General features: G+C 41.2%; 1 protein-coding gene across 3 annotated transcripts in view; it reads right to left on the bottom strand.

Annotated features, from left to right (window-relative positions):
- Window positions 1-23: 23 nt before the first annotated feature.
- LOC103476866 (semaphorin-4G-like) overlaps window positions 24-14,940 on the bottom strand; it is a 40,250-nt gene continuing 25,333 nt past the window's right edge. For 2 of the 3 annotated variants that reach the window (XM_008429567.2, XM_017309148.1), the window contains exon 15: window positions 6,240-13,996. In XM_008429567.2, coding sequence (XP_008427789.1) covers window positions 13,032-13,996 — 965 coding nt within the window. In that variant the 3' untranslated portion in view covers window positions 6,240-13,031. Of the gene's footprint in view, window positions 42-6,239; window positions 13,997-14,940 lie in introns of those variants that run through there. The other variant, XR_001777376.1, reaches the window with a different exon arrangement.

Here is a 14,940-nt window from a genome sequence, read left to right as displayed (position 1 = left end):
ACACACACACACACACACACACACACACACACACACACACACTCATCGTTCCAGTTATATTAAAGCCTGACTGTAAGAGTTTTCCCTGGGTACTCCTGCTTCCTTTCACAATCTAATAACATGAATGTAAGCTTAACAAGTGATTTCAAGCTGAAGATGCAAGCTGGTGCTTGGTTCAGTTCACTGATGGACTGGTACTGAAGTTATCCTTTCCAACAATAACAAGTGAGAATGCCTTCAGCACCTGCAACGCTGAAGAGGATGAAGCTGGAAAGTAAATAAGTGAATGATTGTTCTGCTTGCTAATTGTCTGGGGCAACATTTTTTGTTGTTGATTTTAACTTTCATTAGGGATCGGTTCCAACGTCTCTATTTACCTTTACCGCCATTGCAGCTTTTCAAAATTAGTTTGACTTCTTTCTCCTCCTCTCTCTGTGGATTTTGTGTCATTTATTGTCAGCACTAACTTTCAGATATTAGATGTTTACTCTGACTGATCTACACTTACATTATTTTATAGATCACATAGTTCCTTGAAAATAATCTCGAACATATTGTCAAAACACGGTGTATTTTATTTTTGATTTTATGCTGTGGACCAAGACAAAGCAATGTATTGTTCATTTATTAGACTGAAATACAAGAACTTTTATTTTTAAATGACAAAATTTTAGGACTCAGACAGTTCACTGGAAAAGGATAAACTGAAATGAAAACGATCTAATCAGGCAACCGCAGAACTACGTTAATGTTCTTGAGAAATTATTTTACTGGTGATTGTTTGACGCTGTCGTTGCTTAATGCTCTTATTGCTGGATTAATGTGCATCTGTAGCTGCCTATTCCAATATGCAAAGTGCAATTGAGATGATGTGTTTTCACCGAGAACGTTTAGGATGATGGAGGAAGCATCCAGCGTCGTACAATAGCAGCGGTAAGTGTCAGCAGCAAAGATTATGCCTGTGAAATAATCTGACAGTGGGATGATGTATCGACACTACTGCCAACATGTGTTTCCTGTAAATGGCCCAAACAAATGATGGGAAGAGGTGTGTGTGTGTATGTGTGTGTGTAGTAGGAGTAAGTCAGCAGAAATGGGACACACACAAATAGAGACACACTGCATCTCACCTCTTCATCCACCCTAAACAAGAATGACATGAAAATACAGTCAAGTGTTTTTGCTGCTGGAGCCTGAAATTGCTTTTCCTTCCTGCTGTTGATTGCACTTCAAACTCAATGAAACAAGAGCAGAGGCACCACATCTCATTCTGGGTACGTATACTTGAATTTAATTTGAATCAGATGAGGTACATTCACACCCGTTTAAAAATATACACATTTATTATTCTGATTTTTATATTACTTGTGCAATGCCCATTTCATTGTTGCGTTTCTAAAAATCCCTGATGGAAAGTTCTCTGCTTTCAGCAGCTTCCTGTCAATGAGTCTGTATGTAAAGTCCTGTGAAAGTGTTGAAAATCCCATGAAGGTTGTTTTTTTTTTTGCTTTTTTTTGTCACATCAAGTAATTTAAAACATGGAAATTTAAGTGGCTGAGTAAAACAAGGTGAGAGGGAAAATTATAAAAAGTTTTCTCTTGTGTTTATATTTACCTCCCCTCAGCAACCTTTTGGCGTCAAAGACAGCTTCACGTTCATCTGTATCACATTCTTACAAACAGAGACTAAAATTCTTACCAGTTTTTCTTTGCAAAAAAACAACAACAAAGGAAATACTCTTCAAGTCTTCAACCTCTCACATGTTTCCCTCCAGAATCACCCTACTCTAGCCTCTGCATCCTTGCTGAAGAACAGGATCAGGGGTTTTAGTTTTTCTCCGCATTTTGCATGTAGATCAAACTGTTCAGTTTTGATCCCATCTGACCGCAGCACCTTGTTGCACACGCTTGCTGTTCTCCCGGCTTGTGGCAAACTTCAACCAGGGCTTTTAATGGCTTTCTTCTTGCCACTCTACCACAAAGGTCAGACTTGTGGAGTGCACAACTAAAATATGTCCTGTCAATAGATTCTCCCACCTGAGTTGACGGCTTCTGTGATTAATGTTTCCTTTTCTTGGATCTGAGGTCTTCTTTAACCATGTGTAGTATTACCCAATGACATTTTTCTTTGTTTTCTCCCTCTTTGTTTTGTTTAGGAAAACACAATCGGCAGTGGAAGTAGGTATTTAGGTCTGACAGGAGTTCAAACTCACACTTGTTCATTCCCCAAGTCATCAGGCTGGCTGCCGGCTGACAGAAAGGATTGGGTAGCCTTCCTGGGTCAAGGTCGCTGTCCCACTCTGTATAGCCCTCAGCCTCATTCACTTGCTGTCACACCCTTTGGTTTTGCCTTACAGAACAGCACAGAGTTGGAGGAAAATCTGGGCAGAGTGGCTCTGTATTTTGGTAAAACATGAGGGAGCATTTTTCAGCCCTCGCTGCATCAAACATATGCCTCCCACATGCCATGTGAGGAGCAGGCAGTGAAAAACTCATAAAAACGATTGCTTAGAGTTATGAACCCGTTAAAACATATATTGTAATTAACATAAAGGAATATTCTTATTTAGTAACATGGTAACATTTAACATTGTGTTTATTGGAAACGTGGTCTAAAAATACACAGAAGACTGCTCCTGACATCTAGTGGTGAAAAGCTCACATTGCAGTTTACTTCACCCGAAACAAATGACCTCTAGGGGGCGCCGCTTGACAGAAAATGGTATATGCTCGAAGCCAAGTCTCGGTGTCCAAAAAACAGAATAGCTGATTACCCAGGGGGCAAACACACACCTTCACACGTAGGGAAAAAAAACACAGATTATTGAGACACGCATGTTGAACACGTCTCCCTCACATGCAGTTCCATTTCTGAACAAATCATCTTTACCCAGTTTCAAACACTCCTTAGAGCTATTATTAAGGTTGTCAGTGAGTCCTGAGATCACAGACTGGATGTTTATCATCGTCTCAGTCGCTGCTTTAATTAATGCTATTTAAATTTAGAATAAAAGGACACAGCACAAAATGAATTCCCACAATTCAATGACAGCAGAAAAGGCTTTTGTCACCTTCTACAGCTGCTTTCAGTGATTTCGCAAATCTCCAGTGAAACTCCAACCGGTTACAATGTATTTATTGTGAAAGACTGAGGTCAGAAGCTGTTAACACATGAGTGTGTGTGTGCGTGTGTGTGTGTGTCATAGCGTGGGTGGATAAATGAGGTGACTAACAGGACAGGTGACTTACAGGACACAGTCACAGAGGCGTGTCAGTGTTCTACTTAATGGATGCCTCTCTGGCAACTTCCTCCACTCCTGCAGCAAAAAAATAGAACCAAAGGCCATCTTTGTATAAACATGTTTTGAGCGAGCTTCTATTGTGTTGGATGAGGAACTGAAGCTACAGGCTTCATATGACAATTAGAAACCCCCTTTTTTTTTTTTTTAATCTACAGCAAAGGGATCAGATGCATATGCAGGTCTTCATCTACCTGTCTCAGTTTGGCAGGCATCTTTGACAGCCGGCTGGATGCCACAGAGAAAGCTGATAGGGAGCTGCTTGATATGTGACAGCAGAGTCGTGTGGCCGCTTTCGGCGTCAAACCGGTCCGGGAGGAGGCCGAGGAGCAACTGTATCTGTTTGTTTTGAGGAAAGAAAAGTGCAGCGTGACACGCTTCTTCTCTTTGAGGCTTCAACAGACAAGCTGTGCTAAAGAAGTGGCGACGTCCACAGCATCCCTCATTATCCTGCTGATTATGTTATCTGAACAGTAGCTGGGCAATAATGCAACAGACTATGAGTGTCGCCAGTGTTTTTATTTATTTATTTATTTTTTAACAAACTCCAAAGAATAAATAGACTCAGCTTTTGTTTGTTTTTTTTCTCTCTTGTTTTTGGATGTGGGACTACAGTGAGAGATGAACAGTGAAGGCTCTGTGTCTGGCTTCCCCCTAGTAGCATCAACTGTACTGAGGATACAGATCCTCCTCTCTCTCCTCGACTGTCAAACTCTAACCAACACTGTCTTTGTCTGTATGAAATGACAGGGCCAGCAGAGTCAGGGTGTGTTTGCATGAAAATGTGAAAAAGGAACTGTAAAGGAGTTGTTACGGATATTTTGTATAAATCCAGATTATTTGGCAGAAGCTAGTACTTCCATGTTTGTTTCATATGACAGGAATTGTTTATTGCATGATTGTTTGATGATTTCAAGTGTAACATACACAATTTAATCACCAGGAAGATTTTTTTTGGGAGATATTGAAAAGTTCTCTCTAACCTTGCAAGTAAGCCACTGTTAAATTTTTTGATCTTCCACATTTTAATATGTTTATTCAGGAATTACAAGCACTTCTCCCAAACCTCAAACTTGGTCTTGATTGACTTGACTGAGTTTTTTTTTTTTGTCTTTTAAGTTTGTCTTGAAGTGATAACTGGTTGATTAAAGGTTTTGTTTTTGTCTGGCAAAAACATTGAAGTGCTGTGTCTAAAGGAGCACAGATAACAGCCTGCAGGAACAAAAGAGAACAAGTCAAATGGGAATGATCAACCACTCTGATATGATTCCTACACTTCTGTACGCTTTCTGCTCTGAAGGTTACCTTTATATATGATTGATGTCTGCCAGCTAAAATCTATTTTTACTCATCTCTGCCCTTTCACCTCTCTTTCTGAAAAAATAAATACATAAATAAAAGTTTGTCAAGCTTTCACCATTTGGTCGCTTGGGGAAGAGCAATACTTGTAATGAAATCCATCCATTTTCTTACACCCTTGTCCCTCAGTGGGGTCGGGAGGGTTGCTGGTGCCCATCCCCAGCTAACGTTCCGGGCGAGAGGCGGGTTCACCCTGGACAGGTCGCCAATCTGTCGCAGGGCAACACAGAGACACACAGGACAAACAACCATGCACACACACACTCACACCTAGGGACAATTTGGAGAGACCAATTAACCTGACAGTCATGTTTTTGGACTGTGGGAGGAAACCGGAGTACCCGGAGAAAACCCACGCATGCACAGGGAGAACATGCAAACTCCATGCAGAAAGACCCGGGGCCGGGAATCAAACCCAGAACCTTCTTGCTGCAAGGCAACAGCTCTACCAACTGCGCCACTGTGCAGCCTTGTAATGAAATCATTGCTCTGAAATGCAAATTATTTCCAGGAGCAGAATTTGTGTGTGTGTTTTTTTTTTGTTTTTTGTTTTTACCTCAGATTAAGTTACCTGACAGGTTATCGCTGTGAGAAAGAATGTTTTACAGAGAACACAGATGAAGGAAGACATCCGGCGAGTCTGAACAGCTCAACTTCAGCTTCTCTGTCCCATTTCTTTGCATCTCCAGCATATTAATGAGTGGAGCTTTCATATTAATTTTATTCAAGTGCTTATCATCCATCTCTGATTGTTTTTAATCCAGTCTGCAGGACTACATACCCTCAAAGAGTTTGACTTTGAGTTTTATTTTGGGCAGTGTTTTATTTTCTCTTTATCTCATTTATTTTTCTACCTTCCCATCAGACCCCAAGTCTTAAAATCCAGTTTTACAGTCCATTGTCTAAAATCAATCAGTATTTTGTTGATTTTCTTTCCCCATTTCATCCAAGAAAAGAAAAAAATGTTGAAAAGCTGAAAAATGTTGAAAGATAGTCTTTCAAAAATAAAAACCACCTTAATGCGCTATTTTAACTAAGAGTTTTAATTTGCATTTGAGTTACCTCTATTTCCAGCTGAAACTTACAAAGACAAAACTTAGAATTACTAATGCTACAATTTTAATTTATGCTTCTAAAAGCTTTGGATAATTCTTTCTTATTTTTTTTATTTTGTGTAATTATGCAGCGATTGTGTCAAGTTCTTAATTGGCAGTATATTTTCCTTCAAGATTAGCATTTTTCATTTTATAAATGCCGACAAAAATAACTTGTGGGCTTGGCTTCTGTGTTACTTGACTGAGAGAGGCGAATTCCTGAAGGACTCTCGTGTTCTCCATTATTGCAACTGCTTTGCATGTATAATATACTCTATTTCTGCAGCGGATTCAAAATGCAGATTGCGCTAAACGTGTGCGAGATGCAAACACGGCTATCAGTTCCACCAGATGGGACCAAGTTTTAAGTCAGGTCAAAGTTGCAGCCGCTTCAGCCATAAACACACCAGCTGCTGGAGTGACTGTGGGGATAAAAAAAAGAAAAGAAAAAAAAGCTCAATATGTTCATCATTATTTTAATTAGCAGAAATTCTCCATTATGACATAAAGAGGCATTCTTCCAAAGTTCAAAAACCACATCTGACTTGAGGAATTGTGTTGAAACAAAATCAAGAATTAATGATTCACATTGCAAGTGACAATGTATCCATTTAAATAATACATTGGCAGACACACACAAAAAAAAAAACATCGATAGAAGTGAAAACTGTCAGGTTATTAAATTACTGCACTCTACAAATATGCAGCAGCCACTTGTTAATGTATCAACACAACACAGAAAGTTGTGTGGATAATATTCTGTTAAACTCTCCTGTTAAACCCTGTTAGAGATGAATAGATACCTTTTGGTTTCCATCATGAGCTGCTGCTGGTCTGTGCTTTATTGTGCATATCATATTTATAGTTCTTTCCTTTGTCTGCCTTTCTCTTCCGCAGTGAAGAAATTACCACCTCCAGTAGTTTCACTAGACTTTTATCCCCCACAAGTAACACTGGTCTTTGAAAAATGTGAAACTATTCCCTTGGATGGTAATTTAAATAAATATGATTGGGTTGTGCGCTCCCTACTAAGTGAATGCATGATTTCTAATTTATAAACAAACTCTGGCAGTGCTGAGAGACAACATTTGCTCAATCAAGCTGCTTCACGAGCAATTGTGTCTTTTTTGTCTAGTTTCAGAATTATGAAACCCAAACTGAGTTTTTTTTGTTTTTTTTTGGCCATTTAGCACCCACAAGTAGCTCTGTGAATTTGCTCCATTGTTAAATATGTTCACAGGCGATTTCAAATTTACTGCACGTCAGTTTCCTGTGTAATAAAATGATTTATGGCTTCTAGGCAGCAGTAACTTGAGATATTTACAGATTTTTGTTGACATACCAACAATTCGGAACAAACTATATTCACAAATAATCGTTTTTGAAAGTTTGTTACTCTATGTCAGTTTTCAGATTATGTTCTGGTCTGACACAGTGTTAGCTTTCTGGAGTGTCTGCTCTGTCTTCTCAAAGACATAAAGCCGACAGGGGTTTTGTCTTTTAAACAGCCAGCCGGTCATGAGGCTGAGCCTGGCTCTCCTGGTGGTTTCTTCCTGTTAAAGGGGAGGTTTTCCTCTCCACTGTCGCCACATGCATGCAAGAGGAATAATGACACAAAGGAAGCAACATAGCATAAACACAGTTAATGGAATTGAACAGCAAAATTTTCTGGCATTTCACTTATTATCAGCTATTTTCCTTTCAGACTGAAGAAGCTGCCCTGAATCTCTCCCTGCCATAGTTTGTCTTGTGCAACAAGACGGTTACATCCTAAACCACAAAACTCATAGGAGCAGATCGTTTTTATTTAGATTGTACATTTCCAAAGGTACAGTGCGAAGCAAAAATAAGCTTTGTAGATTCTCACAAACCAAGACTGCGTTATGTAAATAAGTGACCAGCCATGAGAGCTTGTTAATCACATGTCAGGCTGGAGCCCTTGCAGGGAGTTGGCACTGGTGGAAATGGCCTTGTGTGCATGACGTGTCCTTCCTATTTCTGGGTGTTTTGTCATTTTGCCGGGTGAACAAATCACCTGAGGTGTTATGTTAAAACTGGGTGCTAAACTCCCTCTGAGGATCGTGTGGAAAGGTTACATGAATGATGAAAGAGTCTGGGTTTTTTTTTTTTTTTTTTACTCATTGACGGTGACATTTCTGACAGGAAAGTTCAAAAGCATTTTAATTGATAGCAAAAAAAACAGAAGCTCCTTCATGACTGCTGCACAAAGCTGATGTAAAATGATCCGTTTTTAATGCCGTCAGAGGATTTTTCTACTGCCTGTGTGGGTTTTGCTACCAACGCCATTGTGCTGGCGCTGAACCAGTTTGGGGGGACAAGAAGAGCCCAGCAAAAAAAATGTTTCCTCACCAGTCTGTGTGCCATGCTGGGAACTTGGGCCGGCTACAACACAGACACCTTTCCGCTCTTTCGTTTGGGGCATTTGATCACGTTTACAGGCTGGGCTATCTGCTAAAGCTTTCACAGGAAAAAACAAAAAAAAAACAAAAAACATGGCTCGTTTCTTCTTATTACTTCTGCAAGACAAAAGACTGGAAGTGCACATGTGTAAAAATGAGAAGAGGAGGAGGTTTAAGTATAAATCTTTATTTAATTTTGCGGTGCATGAAATGTGAAGGGGAGCACTGCTGCATTATTCTTTGTGTTAGTTCAGAAAATGGGTTTTCTGTGTGCACACACATGGTGTAGCATGCAAACAGTGATTAAAAAGACAGAGTGGAAAGGAAATTGGAATAACCCTTTAGTATGACATTAAGAATAAAGGGACAAATTCACAAAATGCTGTTTATTGTTCTTCTGCTATTAGATTAGAAGTATTTTTGCATGCTTTCTGTTAAATTGCTTCCATTTATCACGTTTTGCGCAACACAGTGTGTCATTACATTTTTACAACTAACAAAACATACAATATACAAAACTACAAAATAATTGTGCTCTTATTTTAAACCCCCCACCCCCTCCCACCTTGGTTTTATAATAAAATAGGCTCACAGAGAACATTTAGACCTGAACCGTTTCATTTTTCAACTCCTAACACGAGCTACCCTTGGTCGTCTTCAACCAACACTGCTTGAACATAATTCATGCAGTGAGAAAAGGGTGAGAAAAGGTCATTACACTTTGCATTTAGTTTGATAAGTATGCGCCTAACAGATTCAAGGACACGCTCTGCACACTGACATCCGCAGCCTGGACAAACAATGCGCTGCGGGAAAACATTTTCAGAAGCTAAAGCTTAAAGTTTTATGTTTGTAGCCCTTTATAGAGCCTTGATTCTGACTCCGCCATCCCTCCACGGTGTTGAAGATCGTTGCAAAAGAACATCTATGCGGCCAATGATGCCCTCTGACACGGATTGGGAGACAGACTTCTCTGTATTCATCGCACCTGCAAATGACACAAACAGAAAAAAAAAAAAAAATACATATATTCCCGGTGTCAGTCGGGTCTCTCAAAATAAAAGAAAACCACATCAGTGTGTTCACTTTGTGCCTTGTGCTCTGGAATGAGGTCAGAGAGCCTCTCAATATTTGAGTGTCTCTCCTGTTGCGACTCCGATCGACGCTCAGAATAATTGCGCTTTGAAAAGCGTGGCGTCATCCCAAGTCTTGTCAAAAGACAAACAACAGAAAGCAGCTATCCAATGCAACAAAATTGGAAAAGTGAACAACCAAAGCTAAGCAAAATCTTACATTTGAAACGATGACTCGGTTTCTTCGTCTAAATTTTAAGAAAGAAAAAAAAAACATCTGCGGGTTTAGCAGAGGAGAAAGTGCAAGAGAGCAAACAGCAGGGATTGCGCAAAGAGGACTGGTCAAAGATTTGTGTTCCAACTTTGTGAAATGTTATAAGATATCAATAAGTGCTGACCTTTAGGCAGAAAGATGGTTGTGCAACATATAGAGCAGATAATGCAAATAATTTCATCCATGGCTTCTTCAGCTCCATCCACCACACACACACACACACACACACACACACACACACACACACACGCAAGCACGCACACAAAACACACGAACTGATAAAATCTTCGTCTGCTGCGTGCATATCTGTTGGGGAGTGGAGTGGAGTGGAGGGGGCAGAGGGGGAATCATGTGTACTTGTTTGTACATTTCCATTTTAGAATAATAAAAACTCCAGACTGTAAGCTCGAGGGGTTGAGAAAGTAATTGGAAACTTAAAGAGTGGAGCAAAGCGTAAATATCTTGGGAGAGAGCCCCGGCTCTCTGGTGAGCTCCACTCGTCACAAGGCGAATGCCTAATTATTGCTGCGCTCCGACAGAAGAAAGACGCAGCACAAGCTGAGTGAGAAGGAAAACCAAACCGGGGAGACTGAATGGGATAACGACCATATCTGTGTCCCGACGCACAACGTATTAATCTTTCCATTGATCAACAGAGCCGAGGTGCATCGTCTGAGTCGCAACTTAAACTAGATTTAATCTGCTTCTAGAAATGAAACGCCAGTGTTCATTATCTTCCACTACTTAAGAGCGTTGGGCTGTAATTTTCTCCTTATTGACAAGGTGTTCGTTTGAAACGGCTGTTAATACACGAGAGAATCTCTGAGGCTTTATGCGAGAAAGCATGAAAGCAGTTCAAGAAACATTTTACTCTCGGTGTTTGCTGTGATCATCGGCTCTTAATTCCTCAGCCCATATTTCTAAGTGCTTGTCTGGCAGAGCGCCCTGAGTGGGAGATGAGCCGGTGAGACAACAGGACTATGAACCTTGGCTGCTTCGGTGCTCTGCAGTCTGTCGCTCTCTGCGCCGCGATCTCACGCTAGGCGTGCCTCGGTGGTGCGTTCAGGCTCGCTTCGGTCGCTGGGCTTCCTTTGGGTTCGCTGTGTCAAACACCAGCTACAAAATGCGTCGATGCACTGGGGAGGAACGAAAAGGTAGAAACTTCCTCTACTCGTGTTTCACGCCAGTGTCCAAATGCACAAGAATAGTAGAATAATACTGTCAAGTTTTCCCATCGAAACTGAACTCCATGCCAACTGAGCTTTCCTCGATGCAATAGAACGTTACATTGTTTTTCTTTAGTAGAGTTTATAATAGCGAAACATTTTAGAAAAACGGGCAAAAACATGAGTGTAGGTTTAAAATAAACCTTTTATCATATGTCAAGGACTTCACATGTTACAATAACTGCAATGTCTGACTGTGTTAGCAAATATATTTAAGCCCAATGGCATTCATAACCCTGGCAGATTTAGTTTAATAATAATTTTCATTCAACCAAGAAATGTGTTTTTCGTAGCAAATGAGAGGGATCTCTAAAGAATAAAGAAGGAATCCGTTTTGAAAAAAAGTTTTATTTCTATTTTAGTAAAAACGGCATGTTCAAGACTATTTACATCCTTCTCTACAGTCATTTTTATTGACGATATCAAATGTTCTTATAGCTTCTGAGTAGCTTTTTGGGTCACCCTAACATGTTAATATTACATCCAGTCAGACGAAACATGTAGGTAAAATAAAAACATTACTTAAACCTAAATCTGCCAGCGGTATGGACAATTTTACTACCACGACAACATTTTGTAGTAATTTCTTTACATGCATGAAGGATGCAAGAAATTAGACCAAGGCTGGTTACCAGTATGAAGGTTCTTCAAGGTTTTTAAACAAGTAGAGAACTGCTAAATCTTTCTCTTATGCCTTGCTAGAGAAAGTGCATGAGTGTTTTCTTCCAGCTTTATGTAACAGAGAGTCATGTATCGGTGTCTTTCAACCCATCTGCTGCTGTGCACTGCTGTCCAGCTGTCTGAAAGAACGTTTCTACATCTTCTCATTCTTAAAAAGAAAGAAAAATTCTTCATTTCCTTGGAAACATTTCTGTTTGTGTCAGTTGGAGTAGCGGAGAATTGAACCTTGAGTGAACCTTTGTTATGTTCAGCTATGAATGTGTTAAAACCAACAAGCATTCAGACTACTTTCCTGCTCTTCCTGTTTGGCGAACGCCACTCATATGCGTGCAAACTGTTGCAAAAAAACGGAGATCTGCGCGAGCGGCTAAAACAACAATACACACCCCCTGCAGATCGCTTGCACTTCTGACACGAGTCGCTGTGGAGGACAGGAACAGCTGGTACAAACCAGGCAGCTCTTTTTTTTTTTTTATGCCAACGTTGTTTTAAATTTACATTTGGCTTGTTGTACATTTTTGTTTTAAATCTTTTTATTATAATACCATGACACTGGGAAGTTTAAGGTTATCATATAGATTTGATCTTTCACAGATAGATAGATAAATAAATAAAAAAAAAACCATTAACATCATCAACGTTATCAAAACACAGACGCTGAATAAAAACTGGTTAATTTTCAATATTAATAATAAATCTTGAATATTTCAACTATTTCTTACTAATAGCTTCGTACTGAATGTTATATTAAAAACGGTTTGAATTCATCTGGTGCTTCTCTTTGTGCTCGTTTCCCATGATGCCGCTGTCCTCTGTGTTTTTCAGCCGTCTCTCCAGCCGGTCTCTGGCCCCAACAGACAAACACAACATTTAGCCGATGGGAAAATTCCCCTTGTTGTGCTATCCGTGCAATCAGCTACAAGCTGGAGTCGTGAAGACTACAGTGCAGGAGGGCAAATGTCATGAGGTTAAAGGTGAGGTCTGACAATGGCGTAAAAAGACTTCCTCAAGAAGCAGATGACAGACATTAAGGGCCACCAGTAACGGAAGCCTGATAGCGAAATTCTGTCATTTCCACTTACATCCATATTTATAATTAGTGAGTGTCATGTTTTAAAAATGCATAGCCCATCTGTGCAGTAGCTCATGTTAAAACAAGCTTTGCTAGCTGCCCTGTGGTCAAACTTCCCTCTTCGATTATATTTATATTCCGTTGTGTCTCCACTGCTGGTTAGTCAGTGTGTGTGTCCTGCTTTGTTCTTCACGGATCCGTAATATTCCGGCACCGATCCTCAGAGCCGACTGCGGTCTTGACAACATGTCTCTTCAGGCAGTGTAGAGGTGAGGTAGATTGCATTTTATTTCCTTCTTCGTGCACTGACCTTCACTGGGAAGTTTCGTTTTCATTTCTAGTGTGCTGAGAAGGTTTGGTCATTCAGAAGACAAAAACGGCTCATTAGTTCAAAAGGCAGAGCTGTCAAATATAATCCAAAGTAAATTATGGAAATGAAACTCTTTCATTGCTCTAGGCTACAGCAATGAGGGGGTGGGGGTCAACGCGACAGGCACAGGGTAAGAGCCCAAATTCAACGAGAGCCGCGCGTCTCTACACTGAGCTCTCATCCGGCCTGGGCAGCAGCTGAGTGTGCTTCCTCTTCTCCAAGATCCTGTTGAGCTCCTCGGAGAAGCAGTGGGAGAGCGGCGAAGTATTTTCTGAGTCGCTCTGCCTCAGCAACACGTAGCTGTTCCCGTTCATCCGCCTCAGGACGCTGGGCAGCGTGGCTGACAGCCCGTTGGGGAAGTCACACTCTGGAGACGTGTGCTGCGGCATGGGAGGGAGGGGAGGCGCCGGGGGAGGAGGATCGTTACTCGCCAGAGTCTGAGCCTCACCGGGAACGATCTGCAAAAAGCCTCCGTCCTGGGAGTCTCCGTTATGCAGCTTGGAAACCCCGTTGCAGACGCCGTTGCAGTGGCTAGAGACGGTCTTCAGCTCCATGTGGGTGGAGTTCCTGTGCTGCTTCCTGCACCTGCTGCTCCTCTTGCTGCTCGGGTGCGCTGCGGCTGCGGCACGCAGAGAGTATTTCCCTCTCTGGTCTGCCCGCAGGCAGAAGCCCACATAAGCGAGCACAACGGTGAGGACCACGCAAAGCCCACCGAGGACGGTGATGAGGGACAGATACATGGCTTCCATATTCTTGGGGGACAGCAGGTGGAGTGACTGCGCCCCGTCAGATGAGGGGTGCTCAGTACTTGGTACCGTGGCAATAAAGGTCCTTGTTCGCTCTCCGGGTGGAGGACGAGGCAGATCCGGGCTGATGGTTACATTGTAGGTGACTATGGCGACCTTAATGTCGTTCTCAACCGCGTGGCAGGTGTAGAGGCCGCTCTGGTCCTGCCGGGCCTCGATGATCAGCAGGCCGTCCGTCCCTGTCCTGAAGCCGGAGTTGAGGTCGTAGCCCTGCACCTCGCCGCCGCTCAGCGTCCAGGATGGAGTCGCCAGGTTAGAGTTGAGCTCGCACTGCAGCAGCACGTCATCGCCGACCCGAACAGAACGGCTCCGCTGGACCACGTCTGAAAAATCAACATTTTGTCACACAGTGCTTTGTAAAAGCATTCATGTCCTTCGTCCTTTAGTAATCTGAAAAGTGTGGCACGCATTTATATTTAGCTCCCTTGAGTAAAAACATAGTAGAATCAGTCTTTTGGGGTATGTCTCCACCAGATTTGCACATGTGAGGGCTAAAATTTATTTCAAGCTCAAATATTTTGAGCTTCATTTAACTGATTTAATTGCCTAGAAGCAGCAACGTTCTTCTCCAAGATTCTTAATTGGATCACACTTGTGGGATTTTATTTATTTCCTGTAAGGATGTAAAAGCAATCAGTTTTGAAAAAAGTTTTAATTCCATTTTAGTAAAAAAAAAAATTGCCCATTCAAATTTATTTACAACCTTCTCTATATTAATTTTTATTGCCATTACACGGCTATGTACTTTTCTATGTTGATCTATCACATAGAACCTCAATAAAACACGCAGAAGCTTGTGGTTTTAATGTGACACAGTGTGCAAAAGTTTGAGGAGAATCTAACTTCACAATATTACATTAACTTACCCACTTGACTCACATACTAATTATTTATCATTCACCAAATATATCAGAGAATGTCCAGACTTATCGTGCCATGATGTTCAATTAGACACTTTTTAATAATAATGGTATCATGATGCCCCATACAGAGACAGAATGAGGAGTTAGAAGACGCTACATTTCATCAGAGTGAAAATTGATAAATGGGGAGAAGGCATTCGCCTGCCTTGAATATCAAACAGATTTCTCTCCGTAGACAGCAAAGATGTGATTAAAGGAGGGAGGAGAGGGTTTTACCAACGCTGTGCATATAATCAACTTTCAAAGAGGCCTTCACGCCAACCGATGACAACTGTGCATCTTTTGAGCCTCATATCCTCTATTTTTAATCCTCTGTCTAGATGTTTAAAGCAAACTTTTATATA

The sequence above is a fragment of the Poecilia reticulata genome, linkage group LG15 (assembly GCF_000633615.1).
Source record: "Poecilia reticulata strain Guanapo linkage group LG15, Guppy_female_1.0+MT, whole genome shotgun sequence".
In the NCBI taxonomy this organism is placed as follows: domain Eukaryota; kingdom Metazoa; phylum Chordata; class Actinopteri; order Cyprinodontiformes; family Poeciliidae; genus Poecilia; species Poecilia reticulata.
This window is presented reverse-complemented; position numbering and strand designations above follow the sequence as displayed.